Below are 19,594 nucleotides of genomic sequence, written 5' to 3'. Positions count from 1 at the left end.
TTTAAGTTTACAGAACAGTTATTTTTTGAAGTTCACATAACGTATCTCACTGGATGGGGGGATATTTCGGATTTGCAACACCTTAGAAGTGGTCTATCCAACTTGCGACCACTCTGATCTGCCCCATTAAACAGTTTTGCTGCAACCGTTTTTTAAAATTATTTAATCGATCATCAGCAAGATCCGGGTAGAAATTAGGAAGCTGGTTGAATCGAAGGAGCAGACTGGGAAGGATGCAAGATGAAAAACCTGCAGCAGAACCTAAGAGCATAAAAGGATACATATAAGAGGAGGCATTTCAGCCCGTTTTTGCAGTTTGGTGGACAGTAGGTCAGGGATTTCCAGTCCTGGTCCTGGGAACCCACATACAGTACCTGCTGCTCTCAAGTTACAGAAATAAACCCTTAACTAACCAAGTAATAGTGATAATCTGACATATTTAGTGATTTTCACTCCCCAAACACATTACAGGTTGCCTTTTAACTTGTGCATTTCATAAGTAAATGTTGAGCAGAAAAAATAAAGTTGCAAGAGGTTCCAGTCAAACAATTTGTTTTTTCAGTTAAGGATGCAATTAAGTAAAATAATCTCAGCAGGAATGAAAACTAGCAGGTGTGTGGGTCCCCAGTCTCAGGAGTGAGCATGACTTTAAGGAAACTTTCATCCCTAATTAAATTAAAAATCCTTTTCTTTCTGGTAAAAGCAAGTATAAGCAGCTATTTTAAAATACTGTACCAAAAAAAGATTCTGAAAATCTATTTCAACATTCTTTGGAATTATAATATATTAGCCTGTTAGTGACATCTACTGGAAAAGGCAGGCATTTCACAATTCATTTTTTGTTTTTTACTCCAAAGAACGATATGATTAATGAACATTTTAGCCCAAGACTATGATGAACCACTCATAGACATTTAAAGATTGCACGTTCCCTTCCAAGTGAGCACACTTACATCATCTCGCATATTTGAGATTTGCATCCATCTTTAAATAGGACATTCTGTATTTTAAATCAGCATACTGTACATGTATATGAAGAATATAAAGAAGAAAAGATCAGATGTTTTTTTCTTTTACTCAGCTGGCACGTGGCAGTTTGGCAGTGAAGTTCAGATTAAAAACCATTTGAGTAAAAAAATTAAAACACCTAATTTCCTTCAGGTCAATAAGGAGTCCTGCCAAACTGTTGGACTACAACATTGAGGGGACAAATTTCACATTAACTTTGGGATAATTTAAAGACACGAAATAACACAGCCATCAGGCCTTTGGAAGTGGAACATAGACTGAGACTTTGAGCACACATAGACTTCATTTTATGTAAGGCAGGTCAGGGCTTTTCTGTGACATACAGTGTGACCAAAGTAGCAGTGCTGACTGACAAGGGCTGTTGTTTCTATTATCATCCCTTTTTAATGGCAATTTGCATCATTGTCCCTGACCAAGATGTACAGTATGTAGCCGAGAGTCTTTGATGTGCAAGAGAGAAAAGTACACATTATTCTCAGCCTCCTACTTGTTAGTATTCCATCTGTTGTGGGGACTTTCCAAATGAGTGGTATTTTGTATTTAATACGGTGGGTGAGTATAGACTCTGAAGAAATGTTTTAATACTTTTTTGTTTACCATAAGGTGCTTTTGGTTTGGAAAAAGTCATTTACAGTATATTGTGAGGCTATCCTCCTATATATATATTTTTTAAATGTTGTCCCTATATTGGCAGTAATACATGCAGGCACAGATACTATGTATGTACAGTATAGACAGCTTATGTTTGTATGTGTACAGACATGATAATGATGACACATACTGTACATATCTATAGGTTACCTACTCATCTTTTTTATTTCACAATATTTTAATATGTCCCTTTTACAATGCTTCCAACTATGAGTCTGCTCAAACCTTCGTATATGGAATGAGGAATTTGTATTCTATATGTACATATTATACAGCTAGTTCCATAAAAGTGAAGAACATCATTTTATTAAATATATAATAAAATATGAGATATAAAGATGTGTTACTTGAGGAACCCAGCCTTTTACTAATAGAACATACATTCTGTGAGTATAATTTGTGGATTTTTCTTACACAAGGCAACAGCGTGTGTTTACATTAAGAAATTGTGACCCAGGAGACTGAAGCACTTGTCTAGTGTTACAGGATGAGGTTGCCTGGTTAACTGGATTTACTGGGACATTTGAAAAGAGGTCAGATGAAAGAGAACCAAGAGGATTAATTTATGGTGACTGTCTAGGGTGTGACAGAGTAATATAATAGCGTGAAAAAAATGATATGAAATGAATGGAGATGGAGACTTTATATATTTGTTAATCTCTTCTTTTCCTAATTTATTTGAACATTTTTTTTCTTTGAATGTGAACAAGGTATCAGGTAGTAAATAGATGAATATACATGTCCTCTCCTCTTCTCTTGTGAGGTGCTTATACTAATTGCATTTCAGGACCATTTTTAGAATCTAAAGTTTTTTTTTCTGTACAGAAAATTAAAAATACAGGTACTGAAAAAAAATTTAAATGACACTTAATTTTGTTTAATAACATGTACTATATAGAGATCTTATTTAGTAAAGCATTGTTAAATGTGTTCAAAGAGTCAATTAATTTCAGTATTTATGGTAACAATTATGACCTTTGTGTACAAAAGTGTATTTACAAATTTAACCTGACAGGTTCCAAAGCTGGTGAAATGGATGAATACTATAGTAAGTGGAAACAAAAAATACTATATATATTGATATTTCTTTTTCAGGTTTTCATATACAGTATTTCCAGGTTCATGTTAATAATTTGTTTCAATTTTATATTTTGCAAACAACATATTTCTGCACATCATAGTTAATGAAGTTTGTCTCTGTTGTGCATTCCATATAACTGAAATGCTGCTGTGAGCTATAAATATCTCACATTCAATAAAATAACTACTGGGAGACATTTTTCCCTGAAACTAATACTAAATTCAATAAGCTGCAAATTTCTCCCAGGGGATGATTTGTGCTTGGATCTGAATGGCCATTTCTAAAGATGTCTGAAGGAAGTTCTTTCTCACACAATAATATTTAATTATTAAACAGGCACAAAATAGGAAAGGCCACTATTAAAAAGGAACGGTGCCTCACATATACAGTGTGTGTGACCAGTATTAGAGTCTATATTACTCATTTTTTTTACTCACTCTATGCCCAGCATCACAAATATATTTGCAAATACATGTATCTGTCCAATCATTAAAAATGTTCTTTTGACATGAATAAGAAAGTTGTCTCATGTCTGTGATGGTAGTCAAATGTAACTCTTTTTACCAGAAACCTTGAGAGCAAATACCCTAACACTCCCTAGTTTCACAATTTCCAGCAAAAGAAGAACACATTTGATTACCATCAACGTTTACTAACATGTACTTCAATGCCTATTTAGAGATGGCAATCTTATCAGAGATCCATATTATATTACTAACCCATGGGTATTAGCAATCAATGAATAATATTAAGTTTTTCCTCATCACACACTAACTGAATGGTCCCATTTTTCTTTAACAGGTCTCAGTAACAGTAGTAAATCTAAAATTTTATATATCAGTCTCCTTCAGCCCATAGCAGTCTGTAAGATCATATATTTGATAATCATTTTGGTCTGCAAAGTCATTGCAGATTCCCATGGAAATGGAATCTATTTCCACTTTACTGAGTGAGGACACAGAGCTCTTATTTGGCACATTCTTGATCTTGTTTGAAAGATTGTTCATTTTTTCCTTTAGCTGGAAAGATGAGTTCTGTAAAGGGGGAAAAAAATTCCATCCTTGGAGACCCAGAGTTCTTCCCTTGCCATTGTAAACAAAAGAGTTATTGATTGAAAAGGACTCTCTTAGAGAAAACCTGGGCTTAATGTCTCCATAAGAGCCATGTCCCGAGCTGTTAATGGAAGTTCTCCACCTCTGGTCATAGAACCTCCACAGAGATCGTCTCCTTCTGTGACACTGGCACTTCAGAAGTCTTATGAAGGCTCTCTTGAATTCTTTGCTGGAGCAGGGGTAAATAATAGGGTTAACACAACTGTTGAAATACCCCAGCCAAAAGATTACTTTGAAGACCACTTTTGAAGGTTTCAGTGCAGGGAAAAACGAGCCTATAAAATAAAAGGAAGAAATTTAATTCAGACAAACAAATGGTTTTATATTTGTACTTTACAGTCTGCAGAGGAGTACAATTCAACACCTTAACTGATGGATTCTGAGAATATGCGGACATTGGCTAAATGACCCATTAATGCATAACTTTCAGGATGATTCTCTCTGTTTTTTACAGGACATTCCAACATTCAAAATACTGTATGTCATCCTCTGTGGGCTGCAGACCTGTGCTTTTTTATGTTTTGTTATGCTTTTTATGTTTTTTTTTACATCATAATGCATGTCTCCATGAGCAGCTTAATTGTGACTATTACTTAGAACAGAAAAAAGTCAAAAAATCAAATGAAACATGTTGTAAAAGGGGTCATTACATTTAATGTGGCACATTTGATGTACCACATTATAGTATTAGGGGAGCAGACCGCATACATTGAATTTCACCACACATACTACAGTAGCTCCAGCATTAGCAACCATTTAAGTATTTGTTGGATTTGATGCAGATGTTTTTCGTAAAATCTCCTGAAACCTGGAAGAAATGGATGTTTTCAACAATTCATTTGAAAATACATTTATATATATGTAGCGGAGTTAGTTCGGACACGGCGACGACATTGCGTAGCAGGGACCTCAGCCGCCTGGGCTGGGGGAGGTCTCCTTTAGCTCATGCGTCTGGCTCCCTGTTGCGTTACACCAGAGACCCGGGCTCGCGCCCCAGGTGTTGTGGGACGAAACGGGCAGGGTGGAGCGGTGGAGGGCACGAGCCCGCGCGGAACCGCGACAGTCACATATACTGTACACAGTGCCCTTAGATTTATTCATATGTCAAACTCAATAGCAACAATAAACATCACATAGCAGAATTGGTTATGAATTGCATAATGTGTCTCATTTAAAAATATATTTTTTTTAGCTTTTGTACAGCTTGGTTTATAAAGAGCTGATGGAACAGAGAATAAACCATGACTTGGACAGGAAGAAGAAAGAAGGGAGTTCAAGTTCTGCGGTAATTTGGGGAACTCCACTGTCAAGATGTTGTATACTTTCACAGCACTGATTCATGGTCTGACTTACTGATTGAAATTATGAAGCAAGGCTATTTTTGAAACAAAATAAAATCTGAAAATACAAGACATAAAAAAGAACTTCAAATGTTTGAATTGAATTTTTTTTTTTTTTCCGGAGAGTAAGTGAGCAATTTCTATAAATTAAATTTATATGTCTTAATCAAATTAAGTTTGTGCTTTTATACTGTAATCCAAAGACCTCTAATACATGGTGGCACCATGAAACCTCTACTTGGGGGATTTTTATGTCTTTTGATTTTTATCACTATGTCTGATAAATGTCTAATTTTACAGCCATGATATTGGGAAATATAGTCCAGGTTCCTAGAATCATTTTAAAACCACACAATAATAATATAATGATAGTGTCTGAACCCCTTATCATAGTTTCCTTTGGATTGTCGAACTGTTACTATTCAGAAAACACTTCAATACATAATAGACTTGGGTTCTTGACTCCTCAGATGTCACCTATAGTTGTCAAGGAGGTGTTTTCGTCATGGGCAGGATCATATTCGCAGCAGGTATTTCCATTTGTTGTTTTCACCACTGCAATGATCTGAGTGGTAGCAACTGACATTATTACACAGATGAAACCCTTGCCATTTATTCACTCTCAGGTGTCATCCAACAAGTTGCTACGTTCCTGAAGTCGAAAAGGCGACTGTTTATAAATAGGATGCGAGACCATTTATGAAGGACGTTTTAATCTTAGAACATGGACTGAGTGGACTTATGGTATGCTTCAAATCCTTACTGTAACTTCGTTCTTAGAAACAGTACACTATTGCTATATAAATTGATAGAGACCTATTGGTCTCTATGTACAGCAGCTCACAATCGAGGTCAAGAAAAGTTCATGAGAGAAGGAATGGTGACAACCTTACAACCATTTATTTATATATTGGCACTTTTGCTTGTATTGTTCTACGATGGAAATAGGATTATCCCTATAATCACTGTGCAAAGAAAAAAACTGTGAATGGTCTGACTGGAGATTAACTTTCCTTACATGGTAGTACTTGGGTGTACAGCAGCAGTCCTCCAGAGACTTTGCTAATCCTGCCACATTACAGTAGTTCCTGCTAAGTACTTGAGTGTCATTTGATCTGTCTAGTCATTACTCTGCATTGCTCTGATGGCACATGAATGGGGATGCAAAGTCGCCATAGCTGAGGAATGGTTTGTGAATTAAAATAACTCCTGGACACATCAGCAGAAAGAAGTGGAAAACGTATTCTGTAACTGTAAATTCACCCCATTATATTTTTTAAAATAAAGTTTAAGTATTGTTTTAACTGCCCTGTTTCTTATATGCTCAATCTTAAAAGCTTAACAAATATAAAAATGTATCTATCCCAACGGAGACTTAAGTATGCAAACTTAAATGCAAACAAGGAATGGAAACAAATGGGAAAACAGATTTTATTTAAGAATTTATCATCTATAATAATATGCATTAATATGGTATATAAAACATACGGTATATGGTATATATAATTGAAGCTCATACAACACAAAGAAAAACAGCTGTAGAGCAGCTTCTTATATCTGTAACACAACTAAAACTACCCTTAACACAAGCACAGGACACAGAATAAGACAAAAATACACTATGTTGGTGGTCAATATATACTCAGGTAGGTATAGGGGGATATAGTACTGTATGTCAATGTGACACACAATGAAAATGTGCTGACCTAGTATTTATAAAATTAATTCCTAATCAGAATTAACAGTTCAAGAAGGGATTCAAAATGAACTAGAGTAATTCTTATCATCCCCCGCAGCTGCGTATCATTATCTACTTGTGCCGCAGTAAAGGTTAAAGGTTCATCAAATTGGAAGGAAGCTGCAGATACAGGTTGCTTTTGTTGGGGTAAGGTATTGTGTGTTGTCTCATACAGAATTTCAGAAGTACCTACCAGCTTGCAGTGTTTCATATAGTGCTAGTAAACTGTAGTTTAGATGCATGTAGCCTTAGGGTTTTGTCAAATAATGTTTTATTACAGCCTTTTAAATTACATAATTAACTTATGATAAAAAATAGTTTTGTTCTATGCTGTGGTGTTCCATCTGTGCATTGCAATTCAGATTAATCTATTTTCTGCCAAAATCCACATGTGGGAAAACAAATCACAACTCCATTTCTATTTCTAGCAAGAGTGAAAAAACATGCCTTGCTATCCTACAGTCTTTTCAAATTGAGTAAAAATAATCCAATAAGTTATACTTTTCAAGTAAATAAATTATAAAACACATACTGTGTTTAGTCTGTTTTTTTTTATATAGAGACAGGTCAATTTGTACGAAGGTGACGTGGATGTTATTTACTGTAAGACTTCAGGTTAGGTTTTCAGTTTCCTTTTCAGTATACACAAGGGGTCAATTGAGTGTAAAGTGCATATCTGTATACAAGAAACCCCTTAAAGTGCGAGAAGAATCACAGATTATTATTGGCACATCATCTTGATCTCTTACCTTCCATCCTGAATGGGCTAATCTTTGCAGATTGCATAAGGCTTCTCTCCCTGAGGCAAAGCATGCTTGGTCTTCTTTCATCAATACCTTAATGTACAATATTAATAATCCTCTAGTGGTGACTAGTCCTCGAGGGCAGGTGTGACTACAGGTTTTCAGTTGTCCAGATGGGCTGTTAATGACTTGAATCAGTATGTAATTGTCTTAAGTGAACCAATTTACCACCTCCTCCCAGCTCATTAAGTTTTGATACTTTAACAAGACCCGAAAAACCTGTAAATAAGCCCTCCAGGATCAGAATTGGGTATTCAGATATGATTCAGCCAGATCCCTATCTGCTATATTGATTCTACTGATTGACAGTTAAATAGCTCAGGAGATGGCTTTAGGGAAATCCAGAAATGGATTGGATTAGAGGTGTAGACCTGGATGAGTATAACACATTAATGGTAAAGCAGAAACAGAAAAGGGCATAACCTTTCTAAAGAGACAAGATTAGATATTATATATCCAAGCAATGTAAATTAATTGAGGGGTGTTTAGCATTCAAAAGCATTCCTTTCACTTTGTGAGGCAACAGTGTATTCAGCTCCACACTAACGTCTCACCCGAAATCCTGCGTTATAAATGTTTGATATGGATATCATCATGCACGTGAAAGGTTTCTTGTGAAACATCTGACTTTTTTATTACTGCTGGATGAACAGACATAAGGGCATTCAGAAGAGCACATTACACATACAGTACGTACTGTACATAGAAAAGACATTGCAAAATTGTATTGTATATAGTCAACTCCAAAAACATATCAAAAGGTTCTGCACAGGTGAATGGTTCACACAGCTTTTTTTTTTATTTGAGGCTTCAATTATATGTATTGCTCCATTTACAGCATGTTAAAAATAAAGTAAGTAAGCAAAATTTACATTTGTAAATATGAAATGTAGCTATTAAAATAGCAATGATTAATTAAATGTTCAAGTCTTTGCACTGGTGTTGAGATTTATGAAACTAGACAGTACAATTCCACATTGTAGAGTAAAATTGTCTTCCTTAATTGTTTTAAAGACACAATAAGACAGTTCCAGAAAAAATGCAGCATTATTTATGTGAATCTATTACAGAATGAACAGTCAAGATCAATATTATGTTTTAATTTCTTCAGATTTTCTTATCATGGTATTTAAGCACACATTTTGAATGCTGTTTCTTTAATTTTACCAATCAACAAGCACTTGTTTAAAAAAGACCGATAATTTTTTCCTTCAACATTTTTTCCTACAACTATTATATGTGTCACTATGTTAAGAAATCAGGATGATGCACCATTATAGAGGGTCACAGAGGATCTAAATCAAAACATTTTATAAAAATATAGCATTTTCGTTTATTTTAGAATAAATATCTTTATTATTCCAAATACAGTACTGTACATTTGTAGAGCAAATGTGTGCTTGTAAATTAAGGACTGGTATAAAAGTGCTTTATAAAAAATGGATAACTAATGTTTTACACAATAAATTGAAATTACATAATAATAGAAAGCTTAGACAATTAAGATTATTATAAACTTATCAAAGAATAAGATTCCAAATTGACCTTGAATTAAGAAATTTACCTTATTATATTATACAGCAGATATCTTAATTACTACTAATTTGTCTGATACAGTATAAAGACTTACCATTAAATATGATTATATTACATTACTATAACGGTCTTAATAATGTTATCAGCCTCAGATAAGTTTCTGTCTTTTAAAGATAAATCTACAGTATCTGTATCATTGGTTTATGTTGTATCTATGATCTACTGTAGATTTTGGATATTTATAATGACTCTTACACAGGTGGTGTCACGCCCTCTCCTACTCTGTCCTGTCCCTAGTTTCCTGTGCTTTGCTGTCCCTCCGGTGTCTCTCTCTGGGGCTATATATTTCCGGGTCACTCATTCACCTTCGCTCAGCATTGACGTTCAGATGTCCTGAGACCCGCCTAGCATCCATGTCGCCCCGTGTCCGCTGCCTGAGGGCATTGGTTTCTATTCGACTCCTGAACTGCTGAGCCCGGGCTGATCCCCGGTTCCGCCGCTACGCATAGGGTCTGTTTCTGCTCTCCTGCCTCTCCACGGTTCATCCCTTCCGACATCCGTGACAGCTAGTTTAATATCAAGATCTCAGAAATTAAGATATCATTTTTTTTATATTTAAAGACAGGACAGAGACAAAACTCTTTTTGCTGCTGGAATCTGTTCTATGTTTTGTTAAAGAGTTGTATCATATCCTAATTTGGTTATAACTATTTTCCTTCCTCCTACTAATATGGGATGGCTTAGAAAGTAATGCCCTATACTTCTTTTGAAAGATTTAACTTCTGCAGGGAAAGCTTTTGGTGCTTTGTAATTTAATTTCTGTGATACGTGTTCATAGTTCATAAACATCCTGACAGTTCCCTACGTGAAGAAAAAGTAAATTCTGGTCCTCCTCTCTGTAAGAGGCAGTAGGTGGAAACAAGATGGGAGATTATCTGAACCACATATTTTACAGAGCAATGGGGAATGACCCGCTGTCCTCAGTCACATGACCACTAGCTGGAAGACGTCCCATATTTTAAATTCAATAGTTCAAATTTAAAGATGAACGGGTAAAGGTTTATTCCATGTTGAAAGTAAGAGAGACAACGTTTTGGCTGAGGAGCCTTCTTTAGGTGTTGGAAATTTAAAATTTAAAAATTCCACCTCAAGAAAACACACACCTGAAGAAGGCTCCACAGCCGAAATGCAGTGTCTCTTTTCTATTCCTTTCAGCACAGAATTAACCTTTACCTGTTCCTTTGTAGCCCATGCATGATGACGCAGCTACCTACTTAACGATCGTCAACCAATTTTAAAAGTGCTAAGCAATTTGGAATCTACAGGAAGTGTTCTTTAATGTGTGTTTTATTACATAATACAATTAGCTCAAGTGATAGAATTGCATACATTATATTGTATAGGAATACAGTATATTCCTAGTTTGGTGTGTAGAATAAGAGTTCAATCATACTTTTGAAATTAAATTAAAAAATGTAAAAGCAGACTTGAAGTAACTGTAAATCATTCTCTATTCAAAAGCACTTGATGGGTGCTGTTTGGCAATCAGGAGTAAAATAAATTTTTGGAGAGAGATATACTCTAAATATTTCAATAACCTTTTAACACACTACTTCAGAATTAAGTTTGATGTTGCCTAATTAATGCATACAGACCATATGGATTTAGATAGACAATGCTTCATACAGCATGTTTTCATTATAAACCCATTTACTAAATCTTTATGATTCAAATAATACTTGTATACAGAAAAACAAAACTGTGAATTATTACAGTAGCTGAAAAGCTTGCCACCCCTTTGATGAACTACTTGAATATTTAAGACGATATCCATTTTGTTTTTATTGCAGCTATTTCAGCTGACAGATTTTTAGCTACTTTAAGTCATTATTTATAACTGCAGGATATAAGCACCCATGCTTGTGTCAAAATGAGAACTAACTATGCTTCACATGTGAAGAAATCGATGAAAATGTAAAAGAACACATTGTTTTTCTTAGGAACCTACTGAGATGTATAGATTTTGTTTTTTTATTTAAAAAAACTGCCTAAAATATTTCTAATATGGAAACATACAGAGATTTTATATTAAGTTTAAATAAAATGTTTAGACTTTGTTTCAGTTTCCAGACTTTATGGTACCATGTGGTACACATAAGGTTCATTACATATAACCAAATTTGTTAGAACGAGTGAGACAAAACATTTAGTCTGACATCATAACTGTGGCCAAATTCAATCAGTTATAGTTATTATTCAAAAAGCTTTGCGTAGTATAAGCATAAGAGATTGTCTCAAACCCTGGACATTCCCCTTTGCATTTCAAAAGCATATTATTTTAAAAATAAAAATAATGCAATTAACTGAACACCGCGCATTCAATTTTTTAATATATTTTTAAAGACATATTCTGCTATCATTTTTCACTGTCAATTAAACTGTATATTAAAGATGAGACACTAAGAAGAGGTTTATTGTTAAAATTGTGTGTCCTGTGGTCCTGTGGTTTAAATCCCTGTCCTGTGGGTTTAAACTTTTAAGTTTCCAAGAGGCAGAGCTGAAGGAGTTGAAAACAAAAATAGGAATTGAATGAATTTGAATTTCTTAGACCCCAAACAAACTTTCAGAGGAAGTAGGCTTTGTTAAGTATAGCTATATGCTAAGTAAATTACAGTCTCCTTCAGGCATACTTGAGGCTTGAGATTTGAGATTGGTCTTGTTTATCTTTTTGATTGATAACAGCAGCCTTAAGATGATAATAACAAACTTATCTAAAATTAAGACCATAAGAATTATTTAAAATCAGAGAAGGCCCATCTAGTTTGTCACTGGTAGCTAATTGATCACAGGACCTCATAGAGCACATCTGTTTCCTGAAAGCCAGGGTATCAGCTTCAACAACTTGGCTGGGTAGCCTGTTCCATATTCTATATACTGTACTAGCAAAGTTAATATTGAATATAAATGGGGATAAAATGTTAAAACCATGTACTATACAATGTCATTTGCAAATAATTCACTGTTAGACGTTGCAAGTAACTGCTTAAAACTAGATATACTGTAATTAAAAACAAAGTCAAATAATTTTTGCCTCAAAAGCAAGATAACAATTAATAGAGGACCTGCTGTAGTCTGGTGAAAGTTCCTGATTATAATGATTAATTAATGTGTGATTAGAGAACAGAATGTTAGCAGAGAAACTACCAAACAAAGCTAAAATATCATCATTTGAAATCCCTGTTGTGTAATTTGTATTCTGATAATCCTTTGCTGCAGAACTGTATTTTTTCTTTGACTACAATAGGAGCAATAAACTCTCCACTGAGTATGTAAGAGCTTTTTTAAAACAGACAAAAACTTAGCAAAGTAGGAAAGGATCAAACAGCCAACACAGCACCCTGAAAGTTTTACATTTTATGAGTCTTTTTAACTTTAATTTGTGATGCAGACCATCAACTTAAGTATCAGAGTAGCAACAAATGGGGTTTTGGCTGCATAACCTTTTTTCTTCACACCCGATGAAGGTTCCACAGACGAAACGTTGTGTTTTTTTTTCTTCTCTCTTCAGCATGGAATAAACCTTTACTTGTTCCTTTACAGCCTACACCTGCTGATGTAGCGACAGTACCTGCTTGAACTACTATAACTATTTTTGTTTCATTATTGTTCTTTGTTGTTTAGTAAAGAAGACATACTGTATGTCTGTTTCTAAGCATTCAGAAATATTTTATTACTAGAAAAAGGAAGCAAAACTTGAAGAACATGAAAATTCTTGATAAATTATTTGATAATGAGGCCTCCTTGCAGGTAAAAATGTAAACTAAAAATGTCAGGTGTTTAGGGACAAGCTACATGTATGGTTAGCCGGAGAAGAAAAAAAAATCAACCTCAAATTATTTAGACAAAAAGCAGATGAACTGAATGGAAGAACAGAATTTTCTATTCCTACTATAATAAAACCTGAAACAAACACTATATTTTTAAAGAAATTAAATCCTACAATGGGTTTGAGAGGGGTCTGTACAATGTCAGTAAACATTTAAATCTGGGTAAAAGTAACTACCCATGTCTGATATATTTTCCCTTAACAGGGGAAAAACATGAAGACAGTGGCATTCTGTTAGGAAAAATAAAAAAAAAATGGATGAAAAATTTGCAGAAAAGAAACATTTAAAAAAACAACGCATCCAGGAATTCAGGTTCTGTGCCAGACAGCAGGATAATGCCCAGATTATCTGGAGGCACATCTGATACACTCCAAAAGTGCTGGCAGAGAAATTGAACTTATGTCCCTTAATCAGCACGTTGTCAACAGAGACTTCAAAAACAGCATAGTGTGACTCTATTACAATAAGTCCAAGCAGAGGTGCTGCATCCAGGAAATTCATAAATTATGTAAAGACAAGTTCTGAGTTTAACAGAAAGGTCATTAAGCTTAGAAAGTGACATCAACCTTACTAACAGGGCTCAATGATGACTATGATAAATACAGTGGACTGTAATTCCCCTAAGGTGACGGCCTCTGAGGACTGCACAGTGGCCACTAAAAAGGATAAAAGATATCCACAGCCAACACTTCAGACAGTGTTAATTCCCCTAAGGTGACGGCCTCTGAGGACTGCACAGTGGCCACTAAAAAGGATAAAAGATATCCAAAGCCAACACTTCAGACAGGTGTCAAACTACATTCTTAACTTTCGATGAATTAATACACCCATGCCTCCCAAAAACTACTGTACCTCACCACAAATCATCTAAACAGCGACCATAAATCATCTCTTGAGAGAAAATGAGCAAGCAGTCCAAAATTGGCTTTATTTAAAGATATGAATATTTTAGGCATATACAGTATATAGATACTAAATAATCCACCATAAGTGACAACACAAGAATATGTTTGCTGGAGCCCCGAACAATAGCTTTAAATGCCATTCATCTGCTAAACCTATTTTCTTTTCATAAGCCCTGTACTGTGACTGTATTTTTAAAGCTGTATTTTTTTTTTGGCATTCTGTAACATTTTGTTTGAGACAAAATTATTATTCACCACATTTTCTTATTAGGTGAAAAAAGTATGCAAATGTTTGACTTGAAGTGTAAAGCAGAAAAGTCATAGCTTGAAGTGTACGTCTGGACCCAAGGCTGAGTGCGACCTTTGTACTGTATTAATATCCTTTCACAACTAAAAAAGTGCTTCCTCTCCTCTTCTTTGAATGAAATTAATAAAAATCAATTCAGAAAACAACCTAAAAGTATGCCGGGAAAAAAGTTTAGTCTTATTTTTAAGTATGCCAGTTGTGTAATCTTTGTATCATACCAAAGCTAATGTAGATAAACTAAATGGCAATTTCAGTATTAGTAATCATTACAGTCCATCAATAACCTAGTATGAACTGAACCTTACTAAAGATAAATAACATATTTGACAACAAAACTCAGATTGTTCTCATCTATACATATGCATCTCATAAATGTTTTATTAAGCAATTTAGTGTTAATTGTTATGCATTCATGAAGTGATATTTGCATATCACTGAAGATGAAATTAACACATTACTTGTCAAGCTTTGTTCTTCTTAACATACCAGGATAACCGACATCCTCCTTCTCATTTAACTTATGAAAAAATTAAATATCTTTGACTTTATTTGATATTCACTAATGCATTAATGTGTGCAATGTCTTCAAGTACACAATCTGCGTCCATTATGAGAAAGGGAGAGTCATTACATTTTAGAACAAGGGAATTTTCAGATTAGACTCATTGATGTATTGTTTCATAAGTTATTAATGAACCAGACCTAGTTCTATTCATAGGAACATAGGACAGAAATTTTCCCTCATGACCCAAAATAACCAGTGGAAATGTGTCTATAATAAGTAATAAGATGAAAGACATAACCGAATAATTAGAATCCTAATTTTACATGTTATATATAGATGTAATATCTATGCTGTATATCTCGGTTATACAGATGCATTTAATTTCTTATGGGACTACATAAAATTACATAATAATACAGTACATGATCTCAAGAGTTTGAAAGCTGAGTATCCTGATGTCTTATTCCTTACAGTTAAGCAATATAATATAACTGATTGTGAAAACAGTGAGATTTATATGTTTTACATTTCAAATATATTCATATTACTTTTTGGGTAAATTAAACGTAAATACTCTAAGAGTATCTGAACTGAAAACCTAACATGAATGCTAAATTTGTTAAGAACATACATTTAAAGTGTTATAAGTGTCAAGTGTGGCAGTTAATAGTACCAGAAAATATTCGGAAAAGCAAAAACTTCAGCAAGACTTTAAGACAAATACAATCTCTCTAGATAGATGAATGTGAGCATTTACAGAGGATAGATTTAAAAAGCCATAGAACTTAACAGACAGCTGAAATTACTGGATTCACAGTCTAGAATACCTTGAAATTTGAGTTGTGGCGGACTTGTTTTAAACAATAAACTCTTCACACACTTCGCCAGAAAGGGAAAAAAAGAGAAGAGCTTTGCCAACTCACTTTGTTTTAATTTTCATTTGGTCTTCAATAAAGTCTTGAGTCTATTTAAGAATAACGAAACCTGGTTATATAGCTGGTTTTATTTGGAGAGTGGCTAATAACGAAAAACATCTTTATGACCATCATCTAAACCTGTTTTACATTGTATAGAAAACGTTATCTTGAAGCACTTCTGAACCATATACAGTACTAAACGTTACTTTACACTGTAAACTTAGCAAACATACTCTACAATCCGATTGTTTTAGTTAATATGAAGTATTTTTTTTAACTGAATTTTTGTAATTTAGTCAAACTAATTTGTTCACTGCGTCAGTGCTCTGGTGTCAATTGCTGGTGTTGCAGGAATACGAAGACACATTTTATTTTATATTTTAGAAAAGAAAAGCAAAATTTCCGTTTAGCTTTTTCTACGTTTTTACCGAGGCAGCGTCAACAAGAACGAGATCGGTTGCTTCTGCATTACTTTTTGACAGCGTCCATAAGACGGATAGGTAATCACTTTTTTTTGTTTGTTTTACTGAAATGACATTGCACATGTTCGTTTACACTAAGAGACGTTAGTAGTTTTAGTAGACTGGGTAAACTAATCGATAAAATCCCCCACACTCTCACGCCAAATTTAGTCTGGTCCGCACACTATTACAAACAAAACAAACAAAATAACGATTTCTTACATACCTAGAGGTAAAATTAAGAAGAAGGGTAGCCAGCAAAGGATGAACACCCCGACAACGATCGCCAAAGTTTTGGCCGCCTTCTTTTCTCTGGAGAATTTCAGGAGGCGCACGGACAGGGAACTTCGGAAAGGGTGGCTTTTGCTTTTAGCGCTTGCGGCGGCTTCTTCCAGGACACTTCTGCAGTGAATCCTAAGAACGACTTCCACTGACTTATTCCTTTCTTTTTTCACCCCCGCTTCTAGGTTCTTAGTAGTCCTCCTGGCTACAATGTAGACCCTAAAATACATCACCAGGATGACCATGAGCGGGAGGTAGAAGGAGAAAAGCGACGAGAAAAGGGCATAGCCCGGCTCTTCGGTGATGCTACAGATGCTCTCGTCTGTCGGCGGAGGTTCCTTCCATCCTAACAGCGGTCCTATTGAAATAACCATAGAGGAGACCCAGACAACTATTAGGATCACCACCGCTTTCTTTTCTGTCATTATAGTAGGGTATTTCAGGGAATGTTTCACTCCGATGTACCTGTCTATCGAGATTACGCACAGGCTCATAATAGATGCAGTGCAGCACAGCACATCCACCGCAGCCCAGATGTTGCAGAATATCCTGCCAAAAACCCAGCATCCGAGCACCTCTAAAGAGGCAGAGAAAGGCAGCACAATAGTACTTAAAAGTAAATCAGCTATGGCGAGGTTAATGATAAAGTAGTTGGTGACTGTCTGCAAGTGCTTGTTGCATACCACAGAAAGTATCACCAAGATGTTCCCCACGATCGCGAATAATATAAAAACGGACAGGAACACCCCTATCCCTATTGCCGGAGAATCCAATGTCAGCTCCATGGAGGTGTTGTTGCTGATGTTGGCAAAAGGTTGATCCGCGAGAGACAGATTACCGGTGCCTCCGGAGTAATTTCCATTATCGTTATCATTGTTCGAGTCAGAAAAAGTCATTTTGAAACTCCATAAAGAAAACGTTTTTTTTAAGTTAGTTCAGAGACACAATGAGATCATTAAAGCACAGCTGTGGAGCGGCAGTATGGAAATAATTCAAAAGATATGAAAAGACGAGAGAATTTGTGAACGCACGCTCAAGGTGAGCCTGTCGCACTGGAGAGTGGAAATACTTGTGCTTACATGTTTGTTGGAAAGCTTTGCAGCAACGTCATCAAATTCATCCCCCCTACAAAAAATACCAAAAAAGGTTAAATTCTAAATCATCAAAGTTTAGCAATAGATCTCACTCTGAAGATCATTTCACCTCTTAGATTATTTCAACTTTTTTCTGTTTTTCCATTATTATTATTATTAGTGACAGTTAAATTAGTTCTGTAAACGATATTCCTGTAACGTTTTGTTTTCTGCCGTGTGAAGAGTATTGCCCTGTTTGTTGATATTCCACAGACGACATCCACTGTGAGAAAACTCAAACCCAAATTACTGAGCTGCGGCTGAGATTTCACTGTCTCCTCCTCCCAGGAATGTAGTCTGTGACGCGACACATAATTGTTGTTGTTCAACGAATGTCCACAAGAGGACAGCACATTCTTAATTTACAGATCATGTTCTACACAATCGCGTTGAAACTTCTTTCATCTATGTATTTATTTCTATGATGTAGTTAAAAAAGTTAGGCAGATTTAAGATTGATAGTCGGAGCTCAAGTGGAACACGTAACGATTTGCCTAGCTAGTCGTCGCTACGTGAAGGAAAAAAGACTGTTAAGCCACTACACTGTCCTGATCTAACGAAAGGCTAACCTCTATTCCCATTGATGATACGCAGCTGCTGTTCAAAACACTGCACACATCCCTCTGGCAAAATAGACATTTATTTTAAGAGCCACCAGAGGCTCATGTTGAAAGGTTAAGAGGGAAAGTAATCTAAAGGAACACACAGTCCTATAATTCATTCAGGATGTTATTCTTCAAGACGGTTGAGGTTTATGAACATCTTGCCTTCCTTCATTTTCTCGAATTCTTAGTAATAATATTTCTGAAATATTGCACCACCGCAAAGACTTTTCACTGGAGAGCAGGACACAGAGAAAGTCTTTAGTAATAGCAGTAGAAATTAATCTAAAAAAAGCTGTGTCTAAATTTTACAGAAGGTTTAATCCCCTGTCTTTTTTATGTCTCATTTGGTATCATGCTTAGTTCACTATTAAGTGGCACAATTCACCAGCCTTGTCTTCATCATGAACTTGTCTTCATGATACAACTGAAACAGATTTGGTACTACTGTGTTGTACAGCAGCTGTTTCCCTTTTGGCAGTTATGAATTCATGGCAATGACAGCCATAGGTTTTTGTTTTTGAAAACCATTTGTAAGTATTTAGAAAATGCAATATTTGTTTAGGGTACTGGCTCTGTTAAAAGGGAAAAAGAAAATCAAAATCAATAAGCAAGTGGAAGTACAAAACCACACTGAAATATTGTCCAGACAGTGAGTAATACTGTAATTATTTGTTTGGGCACCAGCAAAATAAGTTACTGATAATAATTTAGAATGTTTGACTTGTGGGTATAGTTACCATTATGAATTTTTAAACAGTACTGTGTAATGCCCTTTACTGTACACCTTATTTTCACTTGATAAAACATTGAAAATGATGGAGGTACTGTATAAGGCATGCAAGACTTTAGTAAGTTTGTTTAGACCTAGCCTGATTGTGTGTGGTAATCAGTAACAGATTTGGATATAGCTTATGATTTCAGCCTATGCACGATAAGTTATACTTTTTATAAAACAAGGGAAAGGGCTGTAGTGATCAGAGATGACACTTCCCTTCACATTTACAAACTGCAACTGACACTAATATACCCAATTAGTCAGGAAGCAAAAGTCAGAAAATGAGCTCAGATACAACACATTTGGAAAAGTACATATCTAAGGCTGATTGTTTTATTCAACACAACCACATATCAATTTTCAACACAGTGATTTTTTTCATGCAAAGTGGTTGAAGTGTGATCTGAATTTGAATGTCTCTTCACTATTTTCTCACCCAGATAGCTCATATACTGTATTAGCTCCTATCAGATCAGAGAAATGTACGTGGGGTACTCAATGAGTACAGGAAAATTTAAGTTTCGTGA

The 19,594-nt window shown here is 35.2% G+C and overlaps 1 protein-coding gene across 1 annotated transcript; it reads right to left on the bottom strand.

The window, feature by feature from the left end:
• Window positions 1-1,095: 1,095 nt before the first annotated feature.
• adra1d (adrenoceptor alpha 1D) lies at window positions 1,096-17,932 on the bottom strand. The gene is made up of 2 exons (XM_088914264.1): window positions 16,499-17,932; window positions 1,096-4,148 (listed from the first exon to the last, which is right to left on the bottom strand). Exons 1-2 carry the CDS (start codon window positions 17,448-17,450, stop codon window positions 3,592-3,594), a joined length of 1,509 nt encoding a protein of 502 aa, XP_088770390.1. The 5' UTR covers window positions 17,451-17,932; the 3' UTR covers window positions 1,096-3,591.
• Between the last annotated feature and the right edge of the window lie 1,662 nt (window positions 17,933-19,594).

The sequence above is a fragment of the Atractosteus spatula genome, chromosome 1, assembly GCF_055471065.1.
Source record: "Atractosteus spatula isolate fAtrSpa1 chromosome 1, fAtrSpa1.hap1, whole genome shotgun sequence".
NCBI classification, from domain to species: domain Eukaryota; kingdom Metazoa; phylum Chordata; class Actinopteri; order Semionotiformes; family Lepisosteidae; genus Atractosteus; species Atractosteus spatula.
This window is presented reverse-complemented; position numbering and strand designations above follow the sequence as displayed.

Excerpts from the sequence above, each read along its gene's own strand:
- adra1d (XM_088914264.1), bottom strand. The coding sequence starts at position 17,450 with ATGACTTTTTCTGACTCGAACAATGATAACGATAATGGAAATTACTCC. Across the intron at positions 4,149-16,498 it reads CTTCTTAATTTTACCTCTAG|GCTCGTTTTTCCCTGCACTG; the intron begins GTATGTAAGAAA and ends TTTATTTTATAG.